The sequence below is a fragment of the Zootoca vivipara genome, chromosome 4 (assembly GCF_965207765.1).
Source record: "Zootoca vivipara chromosome 4, rZooViv2.hap1.1, whole genome shotgun sequence".
Taxonomy (NCBI): domain Eukaryota; kingdom Metazoa; phylum Chordata; class Lepidosauria; order Squamata; family Lacertidae; genus Zootoca; species Zootoca vivipara.
Window position 1 is genome coordinate 83,433,960 of NC_142587.1, and position 14,860 is coordinate 83,448,819.

The following is a 14,860-nucleotide window of genomic DNA, read 5'->3' on the forward strand; positions in this document are numbered from 1 at the left end:
TTTGCAAATGTTCTTTGGAACCCAAACATCCGACGGTGCTTCCATGGCTTCCGATTGAGTGCAAGAAGCCCCTGCAGCCAATCAGAAGCCGTGTCTTGCTTTTTAATGTTTTCAGAAGTTGAACGGGTTTTCGGAATGGTTTCTGTTCAAGAACCAAGGTACGGCTGCACATTTTGGCAAGGGTGAAGGGTGGGTAAGAAATGCACGTTTTGGTTAGTTATAAATCAAAAGGTGTAGTCAAAAAAGCCATCAACTGATTTTGACTACATCAACCAAAAGTAATCACACTTCCCTCCAGAGGAAAATGCAAATTTGGGACCAGAGGAAAGAGAGCCACTATTCCCAAGGAAGGAATAAATTCTCAATGCTGTTATTCCTGCACAAAGTTTTTGCAGCTAGATCTGGTGCAGATCACTTTCCATGGACCTCCCTGTCAGCGCTGTGGTCTTCCTCGTCCTCTCCTACCATCTCTGTGATGCACAAGACAGAAAACATAATGCAGTCCTCACTGTGTCCAATGGAGGGAAGGATGGTATATGGGGAAAACCTGAATTCTGTCCCAAGGGATATGCAAATGGATTCCAAATGAAGGTAAATGCCTATCTATATTCTCAATTTTGACACCCTGATGCTAAGGCGTGGTCACAATTTTATATAGAGATATGAAAACACATATAGACATATGAAAAGCACACACAAACACAAACATCACAGAACCCATGCAGGGTCCCAGAAACACCAAGATATACTATATATATTGAACTATATACAGTTCAATTTAGTAATTACTGAATCCCAGGGATGCCAACAAGATTTTCTGGGCCCAACACACAGTATATGGACTGGGTCCTCTGAGGACAGATTTTCATTAAATTTGAATATGCTTTGTGTAGTACGCAGATATTGTTCTCTTTTGAGGGTGGAGTAGAGTGCCCCAAAATGAAACAGTGACCACCAATATAATAAAATGTCTCACAGACAGAATACAAACAGGTAAAGCTTTTCCCCATCATTCTTATTTCCATACTAGAGAAGGCGTAACCTGCTGGATATCTGCCTGTGACACAGCTGGGAAAGGCACAAATACCCTACTTTCCCTCCAGGCTAACCCTAAAACAAAGCAAGGGCTGCAATATTGTACCCATGTATTTGGGAGTAAGCCCCATTAAACAAAGAAAGACTTCTGAATAGACCATTATACCATGATATTAAGTTAATTATACAGTGAATTCTTCAGAGATGCCTAAGCTTCTTTGCAAAGTACAGCTGCTGTGTGTGTGGAGGGGATTATTTCAAATCCGCTCTCAATTATCCTGCAGTAGGAACTGCAGAAAATAACTTCCAGGGAGTACCCGATTTCAGATGAACCAACCACAAGAAAGATGCATCCTGGTCTTTGGGAAAAAAGTAAGGGCAAACGGTGGAGATTCCAAGAACCAGAAAAAGGCAGAAGCAGGAGAGGAAAAGAACAGCTCTAGACCTCTTCTCACCTGGCGTCCAAACAGCTTATGCAACTTTGAGCTGTTAAAGGAGGGGAGTGGGTAGGCTGAAAGGGCCAAAGCTCTGTCGCAGGGTATATGCTTTTCCTTTGGAAGGTCTCAGGTTAAAACCTAATGATTTCCAGATTACAAGTCTGGGATGGGGTTTGCTTTGAGATCCTGTTGAGCTATTCCTGGTCAGAGTAGGCAGAAAGGGTCTAGATAACCAAATGGTCTGACATACTAAACGTACGGGGCGGATTTTCTCCTTTCTCTTAAATAATAAAGAGACATAAGAACAGGCCGGTGTGGATTTCATTCTGAGAGCTGTTACATTTCTCATCACGTTTGCTCATCTGGATTGCACCGAACTGGATGCAGGTTGTCTATGCCGGCAAATAGCAGGGGCAGATTTCGGGGAGCGTGGCTGGTTTGGTTGCAGCGGGTGCAGAGTTCTGGGGGTTCCTCAGAGTGTGCCACATGGCTTGAGCTAGAACTGCTCATTGCTCATCTAGATAGGTTATTTCAAGCCCTTGCACATAGAAATTTGCACTGAAAACATGTTTTGCTCACACATAAATGTTGCCAGTACTGCAGATGCAGATTGCAGCACCAGTCTCCCCCCCCCTGTTCTCCACCAGGTTCGCCACGATGTAAGTGAGGCCTTTAGAGAAGATTTCGCTCTGAAGGGTATCCGTCTCCACTGCACTGACGGCAAAACAGTAGAGTCTAAAAGTGGAGGGTGAGTAGTTTAGCTTTTTTGCTTTCTCGTCCTTTATGAACTTGTTACTTGGAAGTTTGGGGTAGGAGCGAGAGGGGTAGATTGAAACATTTAATGCTAGATTAAAGGCAAATGGACACACTCTGAGTTTAACAGCCCTAAAATATCGTGCTTGCACAAAGTTCTGTGGAACTTACTTCTAGGCCAGGGATGGAGGCAAAATTCAAATTGGTTCAAATTTGAAGACAAACCTGTTTTATACATCCTTTCTGAAATAAAGCCTTTTGCTCTAAATTGGAATTATATCTCTGGAGAGCCTTTAAAAATAAAAATCCATTGACAAAGTTGTGGTATATAAATTTCTATTTCGACATTGCCATCCTTGTCCTTTTCTTTACAGGTTCGGGGAATGGACAAAAAAGGTTCAGAAATGCCCCAAAGGCAACATGGTGTCCTTTTCTTTGACTATTGAATTACCACAAGCACTAATTTCTCATGCAGTCAGTAACCTCGAGGTCCTCTGCAGTGGTGGGGCTAAAGTGAAGAACGATATCTTTAAGCATATGGAAGAGGGCAAAATGAGCAAGCGCTGCCCTAGTGGCTTCATATGTGGCATCCAAACAAGGGTGGCGGATCAAATGACTACAGTAGAACTTCGGGATGTAAAGATGTTCTGTTGTGACTGATCTGCCACCCTGCTGCACAGCCCTCTTTCACTGGCAGTAAAGGATGACCGGGTGGAGTGGTGGTGCTTACCTGACCTCCTGAAAGCTGAACTGCTGCTGCTTGCTGGAAGGGAGAGGGGCAAGGCATTGGGGAGCTTGGTGTGGTGCAAACACACTGGCAGAGCCAATCCAGTACTCCTGCTTGTGTGTTTGCACTGTACTGACTTCTTCTCTTTCTGTCCTTCCTTGTAAGCCGCAGCAACTCATCTGTTGGAAGGGTCACCGATTTTCCCCACCCGCACCCCCAAATCAGAGAAAGGGATTGTGTTTAGACAGAAAATAGCATGATATTTGTAACCTCTGGGTTCTCTTTCAACATTTTTGGGCTGCTTTTTTTAAAAAAATCAAGTTAACTAATAATGAAGTTTTCATGCACCAGATGATAAAAACCAGCTAAGTAATTCTCTTATTTCAATTAAGTCTTAAAATATTACACATGCTAATCCTGTTTGGGGAAAATGTTTGGTTCATTCATTTGAGATCATTTTAGATACATTTTGTTATAGTTCACTCTTTTATTGTTATAGTAAAACTCATTGAAAATAGAAATAAAAAAAAGACATTCACCAGACAAATTTATTGAACGCCGGAATGACATTCATTTATGAATCACCGGAATACCATTTTTTCTGACAACATAGACTATATATGTTATTTTTCTCTTACAGAATTCCTTTTGATTTTAATTCTCTCATACACAAGTACAGGAGAGACATCTTTCTATAATACGTTCGTTGATTGCCTATTCTGTTCTTTCACCAATAAAAATGAAATGAAATGAAGAATAAGTGTGTCCCTTCTTATCAGCTGTGAGAGGAGCAAGAAGAGGAGATATAGGCAGCATGTGTGTCAGAGTGTGTGTGAGCAAACTAGGGGGGTGGCAAGGTGAAACATTCACCTCTTGTGGTCATGGCAGACAGAAGTGGGTTAGGAGGAGCTGCTTCTTATAGTGCTCAGCCCTAGGAAGATGCAGAGGTCACCTGGCTAAGAGGAGGAAAAGGCCTCAGAATGCAGCATGCCGGAGGTTTGCACAACTGCTTACTAAAGTGAAATGAAGAGGTGGGGGAAGAGATGTTGCCAGAAGAGAACCCGGGCATGGCAAATGCCCCACTTCATAGGCCCCTAGGAAACATAGGATTGCTCCCTGAAATGCACTAATGGCTAGTTGTTTTTACTTTGTGTTTCTCTGGGCAAACACATTTAATCAATAGAAAAGAAATCTCAGTAGAAGCAGCCCCCACATTCCAGCATTAAAAAGCAACAGTTTCAATAGTGATGCATAAGACAATATAAAGATGAATATACAACATCACTAAAAAGTATACAGCCACATCTAAAACGCTGAGGATTCAAAGGTTCACTTTTAAAACATCGGACAATAATGACCACAAAGTTGGCACCAGGGGGGCCTTTCCAGGGAAGGCATTTCAGAACCAGGCTGACACCATCTATGAGACCCTCTATCCAGGAGCACTGGAAGAGAGCCTCTGATGGTGATATTGGGGTCCAGGTAAGTACACCTGGGAGGAGGTGATCCTTGAGGTAAGCTGCTCCCAGGCCATTTAAGGACTTTAATCGTCAAGAGCAGTTCCTTTGAACGGGAACCAGACATGACTGGGAGCCACAGTAGACAATAAATCACTAGTGCAATATAGTGAAATGGTCCACAAGCCCTTTAAGAGTCTTGATACCCTATGTGGAACTTTCTGTGGTCTTTTCAAAGTCACCCTACCTATAACTCACTGCAGTTAATCTAACAGGAAGATCATGGATAATGGACACAAGACTACCTCCAGCCCTGAAATGTTTAAAGAAGATAAAAAGAAAAATGGATTTGAATATACAAAATCAAGATTCGAATTAGAGTTGTTAAGTAATAAGGTTAAAATATTGTCAAAAATGTATAAATTAATTTTGGAATGGCATGTCAAGGATGAAGAGGTTAAATCAGTTATGATACACTGGGGTATAAATCAGTTATGACACACTGGGGTAAAGATATATGCCATAATATACAGTTTGAGGATTAGGAAAAAATATAGAAGGAAGGAATAAACTTTACAGCTTGCAGTTCACTTAAAGAATATGGAAATCAGAGATCGAATCTTACAAACATGTAGTAAGAAAAAATTAAAAATCCAGGGGGTAGATATCATTATACACAAAATTATTCCAGTTAGATTGTTGAAAAAAAGAGAAAAATTCAAACCATTGGTAGAAGCATTAAGAGAGAAATCAATAGTACACATATGGAGGTTCCCAGAGGGAATATCTTTCTTTTTTAAAGGAAAAAGGAGAAAATTTAGCTCATGGGAAGACGCAGATAAATTTTGGAGAAAGTATAGAGACCAACTGGGAGGAAAAAGACAATTGGGTGGAAGGGCAGAGGATAGTGGAGATCATTCAGAAAAAGAGGAATAATATAAAATAAGGGATAAAGAAGACTACATAATCCAGAGAACTAGCATGATTGTCTTCTTTACTGATTTGACTTTAAAGGGAATTTTAAAGGTTTCACAGTTGCCTAGCGTATGTTATTCTAATAAAGTACCTAATGGACTTGAAAATTGTTATGTGGAACATAAATGGACTGAATAAAAAGAAAGAAAGAAATAAGGTAGAGCACGTTCTTAAGAAGCAACAATTTGATTTAATATGCGTCCAGGAAACACACATCACTGAAAAACATTCGAGAATTTTGGCATATAAAAGTTTAGGAACAGATTTTATATCATCAGATAAAACAAAAACAAAAACAAAAAAAGAGGAGTGGTAATTTATGCCAAACCTCAATTAGAGCCAAAAATGATTAATAAAGACTCGCAAGGTAGGGTCGTGGTGATTGAAATAACAGTCCAAGGAGAAAGGATCATTGTAATTGGCATATATGCACCTAATGAAAAGAGAAGTGAGTTTTACCAAACCTTAGAAAGGAAATTATTAGATAATGTTGGAGAGAAGACGATCTTATTGGGTGACCAAAATGGAGTTGTAGCTCCGGAATTAGACAGATTGGTAAAAAGTGGGGAGGAAAACAAATGAAATTACCAACAACCTTTTTCCAATTAATAGAAATGCTGAATCTAGAAGATGCATGGAGGCATCAAAATCCATTTTAAAAATATTTTACCTTTTTCTCTTACCCAAAAAAATTCAGCTGGAAGAATAGACACCATTTGGCTATCTAAAGATTTGACTCTAAAAAATTTTAAAACAGAAATTCAACCCAAAACCCTATCGGACCACAATCCAGTTACTGTATGGTTAAAATGGAATAGGAAAACAACAATAAGATGGAGGTTGAACGAGTCCCTCTTAAAAGATGAAAAAATATTAGAAGATGCCAAAAAGACACTAATTGAGTTCTTTAAACTTAATACAACAGAGGAAATAAATGCAAATGTAGTTTGGGACACTAGCAAAGCGGTCCTTAGGGGCTTCTTTATAAAACAAAACGTAATTCATAGGAGGCAGAAGGAAAAGAAAAAACAAGATCTGATAGAACAAATTAGAAAGAATGAACGGGAATTATAAAGCAAGCCAGATAATGTAGAAATAAAAAGAAATATAACAATTTTACAATCACAATATTCGATGTTAATAAACGAAGAAATAGAGTGGAAATTAAAATTAATGAAACAATTTTTTTTGAATGGGCTAATAAACTGGGAAAAGCATTAGCCTGGCAGTTAAAGAAAAAAGAATGTGATAGATTAATTAATAAATTAAGAATCGAGGATAAAATAATAAATGACCGTAAAAAAATCGAAAGCAGTTTTGGGGAATTCTACAGAGAACTCTATAAAGAAAGGAAAGAAACAGTATACGAGATAAAAGAATATCTGGATCAAAACAGCCTCCCAAAACTTAAGAAAGAACACAGAGAGAGATTATCCGCCCCAATTACAACATTTGAGGTTCAAAACGCAATAAAAGAAGCTAAGGCAGGAAAGACACCGGGACTGGATGGTCTCCTGGCGATATATTATAAGAAACTGGAGGAAATACTCTCTGAACCCCTGAGGAAAATTATGAATATAGTACAGTCAGATGGAATAATGCCAGACTCATGGAGAGACAGTTACATTACAGTAATACTGAAACAAGGTAAGGACCAACAAGAAATAACCAATTGCAGGCCCATAGCCCTCCTAAATAATGACTACAAATTATTTACATACATATTGGCAAAAAGAACAAATTATTTTTTGAAAGACATTATTCACAGAGATCAAGCTGGCTTTCTCCCCAGCAGACACATACAAAATAACACAAGGATAATTATTAACATCTTGGAATATTTACATTTAAGAATCGACAAGCCGGCCTCCTTAATGGCAGTAGACGCCAAGAAAGCTTTTGATAGGGTTTCGTGGAAATTTATAAAAGAGATATTACATCAAATGGAGTTCGGGGAACAATATAATAATAGTATTCAAGCAATATACACCAATCAGAAGGCAAAAATCTTAATAAATGGAGTGATAACTCAAGAGTGTGAAATCAGAAAAGGAGTAAGACAAGGGTGCCCCCTCTCACCCACCACTGATTTTTATATTAGTATTGGAAATCCTATGCAAAAAGATTAGAAGTGAAGAAAATATTAGAGGCATACAATTGGAAAACAACAGATATAAAATTAGGTCATTTGCAGACGACCTCATCATAACAACGAAGCGGCCTAAGGAGAGCCTAAGTAAAGCAATAGAAATTATGCAGGACTGTGGGAGAGTTTCGGGATTCAAGTTAAACATAAATAAAACAAAATTAATAGTAAAAAATTTAACGACAGATCAAGAAGAATTAGAAAAAGTAACAAATCTAAAAATATATTCCAAAATAAAGTTTTTAGGAATCTGGCTTACACCAAAAAACATAAACCTTTATGAGGATAACTATATGAAAGTCTGGGGAGAAATAAAACGAGATATGGAAAGATGGAATAGGATGCACTTATCTTTTCTAGGTAGAATATTGACAGTAAAATTGAATATCCTGCCCAGACCTCTTTTTTTGTTTCAAACTATCCCAGTAATAAGGAAAATGGACTCATTAAACAATTGGAAAAAGGAAATATCAAAATTTATATGGTCAGGGAAACGACCTCGAATAAAACATAAAGTGTTGATTGATACCAGAGAAAGAGGAGGGTTCGGACTTCCGGGCCAAAAGATATATTATGACGCTGCATGCTTGTCCTGGTTAAAGGAATGGTTTCTCCTAAACAATACAGAACTACTGGACTTAGAAGGGCATGATGCCCGATTTGGGTGGCATGCGTATTTAAACTATGGAAAGATTAAAGCACATAAAGGCTTTACCAACCATATTATACGACACTCTCTATTTAGGGTATGGGGAAAATACAAACGGTTTCTAGAACCCAAGATGCCAAGATGGCTATCTCCTCTAGAAGCAATTACGGTTTTAAAAAAAAGAACATGAAGGGGAGCTGGATAACGTATAACAACTTATTAATTGAAGCTGATGGTCAAATAAAAATAAAAAAAATGAAGAGGTGAGAAATTATTTCTCAACCTGGTTGGAATATTACCAAATATATGATATGTTTAAAGAAGACAAAAAATAGGATTTGAAAAACAGCAATCAAAATTGGAAATGGAATCAATAAACAATAAAATCAAAATAATATCAAAAATGTATAAGCTCCTATTAGACTTTGAAGTGATGGAGGAAACAGTTAAGGTAAACATGATAAGATGGGCGCAAGACATCGGACGACCCATAATGGTGGCCGAGTGGGAACACCTGTTGAAAATACAGTGGTACCTTGGTTTATGAACACAATTGGTTCCGGAAGTCTGTTTATAAACTGAAGCGTTCATAAACTGAAGCAAACTTTCCCATTGAAAGTAATGGAAAGTGGATTAATCTGTTCCAGACGGTCCGCGGAGTACTTAAACTGAAGTGTTCATAAACTGAAGCAAACTTTCCCATTGAAAGTAATGGAAAGTGGATTAATCCATTCCAGACGGGTCCACGGACTACTCAACCTGAAGCGTACTTAACCCGAAGCATGGGTGTAATTGGTTCCGGAAGTCTGTTCAGAAACTGAAGCGAACTTTCCCATTGAAAGTAATGGAAAGTGAATTAATCCATTCCAGAGGGGTCTGCGGCGTTCATAAACCGAAAATTCGTAATCCGAGGTGTTCGTAAACCGAGGTTCCACTGTAAATATGAATTTCACTGCAAACTACAACATCAAATAAAATATGCTAAAAATTCAACATCGATGGTATCTAACCCCCTCCAGACTGGCAAAAATATATAAAAACTTAGCAAATACGTGCTGGAGGTGCGGGGGGATACAGGGTAATTAAAAGTCTGATGCTTTCTATAAGTTAATTTTGTATTATGGTTGAAATCTTTGCATTTTGTATTAATACGCATGAGAAGAAAATAAAATACTTCTATTATATATATGTATGTATGTATATATATACACATATCTATATGAAAATATAATGAAAATGATGTGTAGATGGTACATTACACCAGTGAAGTTAGCAAAAATGTTTAAAGTAAATAACCAATGTTGGAAATGTAAAGGAAAAGAAGGTACTTTCTACCATATCTGATGGTAAAGGCTTTCTGAGAGATTATTTAAAATGAAATTTAAAAAATATTGAAATATACATTTGTAAAAAACAAACAAACCCAGAAGCCTTCTTAATTGGTATTGTGGGTAGTGAAATACATAGACAAGATAAGAAACTGTTTTTATATGCAACAAACACAGCAAGAATATTATTAGCCCAAAGATGGAAGCAGCAAGAAATACCAACGAAAGAAGACTGGCAGATGAAGTTGATGGATTATGCCAAGCTGGCGAAACTAACAGGGAAAATTCAGAACCAGCAAGATTGGAGTTTCCTGAAAGACTGGAATAGATTTATGATATATTTGAAAGATACAGTAATTGTGAACAATTGACTTTGTTAGTAGGGTTGCAGGACGTTTTTGGGGTTAACAGTATAAATTATTGCAAAGAATAATCTTTAATTTGTTTATTTAAGATATGGATATAAGAGTAATAATTAAAATAACAAGTGCAATAATAGAGAGTAAGTTGGAAAACCACTAGTCAAGGAAGAGGGAAGCACTGGAAGAGAGCCTCTGATGATGATATTGGGGTCCAGGTAAGTACACCTGGGAGAAGGTGATCCTTGAAGTAAGCGGCTCCCAGGCCATTTAAGGAGTAGACAATAAATCACTAGTGCAATATAGTGAAATTGTCCACAAGCCCTTTAAGAGTCTTGGTACCCCAGGTGGAACTTTCTGTCTGTACTCTTTTCAAAGTCACCCCACCTATAATTCACTGCAGTTAATCTAACAGGAAGATCATGGATGGACACAAGACTACCTCCAGCCCAGTAAGGTTATAGTCAGATTAAGCTGATAAAAAATTCATTTCCATGGATGATTCATTTAAGCAAACAATTGGTGAAATGGACAGTTCAGCAATTTGTTTCAATGCTTACCTTCAAGCTGCAGTTAGTTCCAGCAGTTAGCTTTGGTAGTTGGATTTGCCAGTTTTCTAGAGTCAATAATCCGTTTTAGAAATTAAAGGTCATGGATGTCCTCGGATGTAGAACACTCCCTCGAGCAATGGGACTTCCTTTCCTCCCTTTGCATCCTCTGCAGAACCTCAAAATGTGCTCCAAAGGGTTGGGGAACCCTACAGAGCTGATTTTTAGATTGTGTGTGTGAGGAGCTGGCAGAGGGAGAAAAGAAACGAGAAATCCCATGGTACAAACAGATTTCTGATGTCCATGTGAATGGATCATTGTTTCATTATCCTCCACCTTTGTTTTCAAATTCCCAAACTTTGCTTCCAGAATGTCCATCCATATATTCATATGCTCCTGTTTAGACATCAATTGCAGAGACATTTCTTCCTTCAAAGCATTCACTAAAGCTGTCCATTGGAGTGCTTTTCATTCAGAGTAGGAACCATGTTTTTCAGGTCTGCTTCCCTGTTGGGATGTGCCCTTAAGTGCCTTCCATTCAAAGAAAAGTAGTGGGCAATGTTGCTTTCATTCGTTGAAGTGGTGCTTGCTGACTTTCCACACCAAGGGTGAAATTCTGCACTTCTGGCATTCTGTGGACATATCTATACCACAAAGTTACATCACATTTCTATCAGGTGAACTGTCATGGCTTCAACTGAATGGTTTTGTGAACAGCAGATTGATGAGAGAACTGTAACTCTCCCTTGAGAAAACTAATCCACACATACAGTGGAGCCACAGTTATCAAGATACAAGACACCTTCTTTTTCCTCTCTCTGACAGCCTCCTCTGTATGTGTCACCCTCCTTCTCCCCTTTCCTCCATGCCTAGTGGTTTCCCATGAGAAGGAAACATCACTTTTGCTGGAAGTCTGAACTCCCTGCTTGAGGACTTGTGGCAATTAGGCTGAGGACCTGCATGTGGCTCCAGAGTGACAGTTTGCCCAACCCTGTTCTAAAGCAAGATGTACGGTCCTGGTCTTTGGCCTTGAAATGATGTCCTCACCCTTCTGCTAGATCTCTCCACTGCCCCTGGGAAATGGCTTCTGCTTGTGCAGGAACTTTGTAGAAGCCACTGGTAATAGAGGTGAGGAAAGCACAGGACCAGGAAGACTTCACAGCCCTCTCCATCTGCTCTGCTCCGTGATGGATCAGTGGAGCATGGGAGTTGCGTTGCTCAGGACAGAGAGTTCCTACATTTCCTTGTCCTGAACCCTTTAAATTCCCTGTTCACAGCCATGTCTCTTCACTCAGTTTATGGACTCTCTGCTTCTGCCTGCAGAGTAATTGGTAGCTGAGAGACGGTAAGTAGAACTCCAAGTGAGGGCAAAAAAAGACAAGGCTTTCAATGTAGCCAGAATGATGCAGGCCTGGTCAACTGTCAGACTTGAGTGAAGTAGAGCTGGGTGGGTTTCAGCCAAGTATTCTTGTTCTTGGTATTAGGCCCTTTTTGTGAAAAGTGCACCCCACTTTTCACACAAGTTTTCAGGGTATTTATATATGCATTTCTTTTGAAGGGTTGCAAGTCTATAAAACAGAAATGTAGGGAGTTTTCAGGCGTATAAGACGACTGGGCGTATAAGACGACCCCCAACTTTTCCAGTTAAAATATAGAGTTTGGGATATACTCGCCGTTTAAGAAATACAACTTGGCGTATAAGACGACCCCTGATTTTCGAGAAAATTTTCCTGGGTTAAAAGGTAGTCTTATACGTAGGAATATACATTTCTTTTGAAGGGTTGCAAGTCTATAAAACAGAAATTGAGGGAGTTTGCATAGGAAAGACATTTTAGCAAAGGCAAAGGGTGGGTAAGAAATGCACATCTTAGTTAGTTTTTTAAATAATATTTTTATTAGTTTTCAATTACAATCCAATAATAACCTCATTATAACAATACCAGTTTATAATACAATTATTAATAGCAATCCTTCAAATATCGAATTATATAATTTAGATAAAGTGGCCGCTCGCCTACTAGAATTTATGGCTTGATTATTTGCTTTATTTCTGGATCCCAAAATCTTATTAATTTTCATTGCATTCCAGTCATAATAATAATAATCCCTTATACAACAGCTGCAATATTGTCCATAAGCTTTAATTAGCTTGTGTTTAAGTAAACAAATTTACCGGTCCAGTCGCGCTTCCAGACGTAAATCTTCCTTTTCAGCAGAGTGTTTTGCGCCACAGCAAAGAGTAAGGGTGAGTCAGCTAGAGTCATAAATTCAGGAACTCTGGAGCACGTTGCATTCCGGTGGTTGTAATAATAATAATAATAATAATAATAATAATAATAATAATAATAATAATCCCTTATACAACAACTGCAATATTAATAATTTCTATCTGTGTTGACACATTAAATGATTTATAAAAGTACAAGTGAGGAACTCAAACTATATTTTTGTTCTCCTGTGTGTGGAAATTATTCTGTCCGTGGTTTTTCTTCCTGTTCTTTTATGTCTTTCTTTCCCCCAGTTGTCACTGTTATCCATCATGCCTTGGGCAGAACGGATATCTCATTGTTATTCTAGAAATTTCTCTATTGATCTGTCCTGTGCTTCATTGTTTTGCAACTTTAACAACAGCTGCAAAAGTCACTCTGTCCCAATTAAATAACCTGTTTTTACCATTTTCCCTCTCAGCCTGGGAAGAAGAGTGGTCTGTTGAACTGCAGATGACTCAGTAATGAACACTAACAGTTCCTTGGCAAGTTCACAGACTCCTTTCATCCTTCCTTAGAATCGAAGATATATGAGCAATTACACTTCCAATAATAATAATAATAATAATAATAATAATAATAATAATTTATTAATTATACCCCGCCCCATCTTGCTGGGTTTCCCCAAACACTCTGGGTGGCTTCCAACAGAAGTATTAAAATACAATAATCTATTAAACATTAAAAGCTTCCCTAAACAGGGCTGCCTTCAGATGTCCTCGAAAAGTCTAGTAGCTGTTTTTCTCTTTGACATCTGGTGGGAGGGCTTTCCACAGGGCAGGTGCCGCTACCAAGAAGCCCTTCTGCCTGGTTGCCTGTAACTTGGCTTCTCACAGCGAGGGAACCGCCAGAAGGCCCTCGGCACTGGACTTCAGTGTCCAGGCAGAATGATGGGGGTGGAGATGCTCCTTCAGGAAAACTGGACCGAGGCCGTTTAGGGCTTTAAAGGTCAGCACCAACACTTTGAATTGTACTCGGAAACGTACTGGGAGCCCATGTAGGTCTTTCAAGACCGGTGCTATGTGGTCTCGGTGGCTGCTCTCAGTCACCAGTCTAGCTGCCGCATTCTGAATTAATTGTAGTTTCTGGGTCACTTTCAAAGGTAGCCCCATGTAGAGCGCATTGCAGTAGTCCAAGCGAGAGATAACTAGAGCATGCACCACTCTGGTGAGACAGCGTGCGTAGCAGATGGAGCTGATAAACAGCTGCCCTGGATACAGAATCAACCTGCACCTCCATGGACAGCTGTGAGTCCAAAATGACTGCCAGGCTGCTCACCTGGTCCTTCAGAGGCATTTACCCCATTCAGGACCAGGGAGTTCTCCACACCTGCCCGCCTCCTGTCCCCCACAAACAGTACTTCTGTCTTGTCAGGATTCAACCTCAATCTGTTAGCTGCCATCCAACCTCCAACCGCCTCCAGACACTCACACAGGACCTTCACCGCCTTCACTGGTTCTGATTTGAAAGAGAGGTAGGGCTAGGTATTATCCGCATATTGATGAACACCCAGCCCAAAACCTCTGATGATCTGTCCCAGCGGCTGTAGATGTTAAAAAGCATGGGGGAGAGGACAGAAACCTGAGGCACCCCACAAGTGACAACCCAGGGGTCTGAACACTTAAATTCCAAGTCCTCTTAGCATTATTCAGATCACTCTGTAAATAATAAAGGATAGGGAAGAGTCAGCTCTCTGTTTCCATCGTCAACCTTTGCTTCCCTCCCTTTTTCCTTTTTTCCCATTTAATGTTATATTTCGTATCTATAATCCAATTTCTTCCAACCTTGCTTGTACAAATATAATTTGAACTAACACTCAGAGGAGGGTTGCCAAATCATAAATGTAGAGAAGAAAACTTTAAATAAAGAAGCCATAGGCTCCCCTCCCTCCACCATCTTTCGCACCAGATGAAGTCTTCTCTCAAGTTTAAACCTTAAAGTCCTTGTAGTTGGTTTTGTTCTGCAGTTTGTGATCTCATCTCTTCTAGCGTGTGCCTGTACTTTAGTCCAATTAAGCTCTAATTTACAGGAGAACCTCTGCTTCTTGATGGAGGTGTTGGAGGGTTTTCAACAGGCAAAGTGCTTTTGCACTCAGCGCCTCCCTGTTATGCCAGAGCGAGAGCCAGGTTCTGAGATGAACTGCGAGTGAAGCCTATTCCCCCCCATCCTTGGGGGGCGG

General features: G+C 39.4%; 1 protein-coding gene across 1 annotated transcript; it reads left to right on the top strand.

Moving 5' to 3' along the window:
• Positions 1 to 420: 420 nt before the first annotated feature.
• On the top strand, positions 421 to 2,885 carry LOC148686025 (vitelline membrane outer layer protein 1-like). The gene is made up of 3 exons (XM_088668992.1): positions 421 to 591; positions 2,120 to 2,220; positions 2,600 to 2,885. The coding sequence occupies exons 1-3, from the start codon at positions 421 to 423 to the stop codon at positions 2,883 to 2,885; spliced, it is 558 nt and encodes a 185-aa protein (XP_088525118.1).
• Positions 2,886 to 14,860: the final 11,975 nt, after the last annotated feature.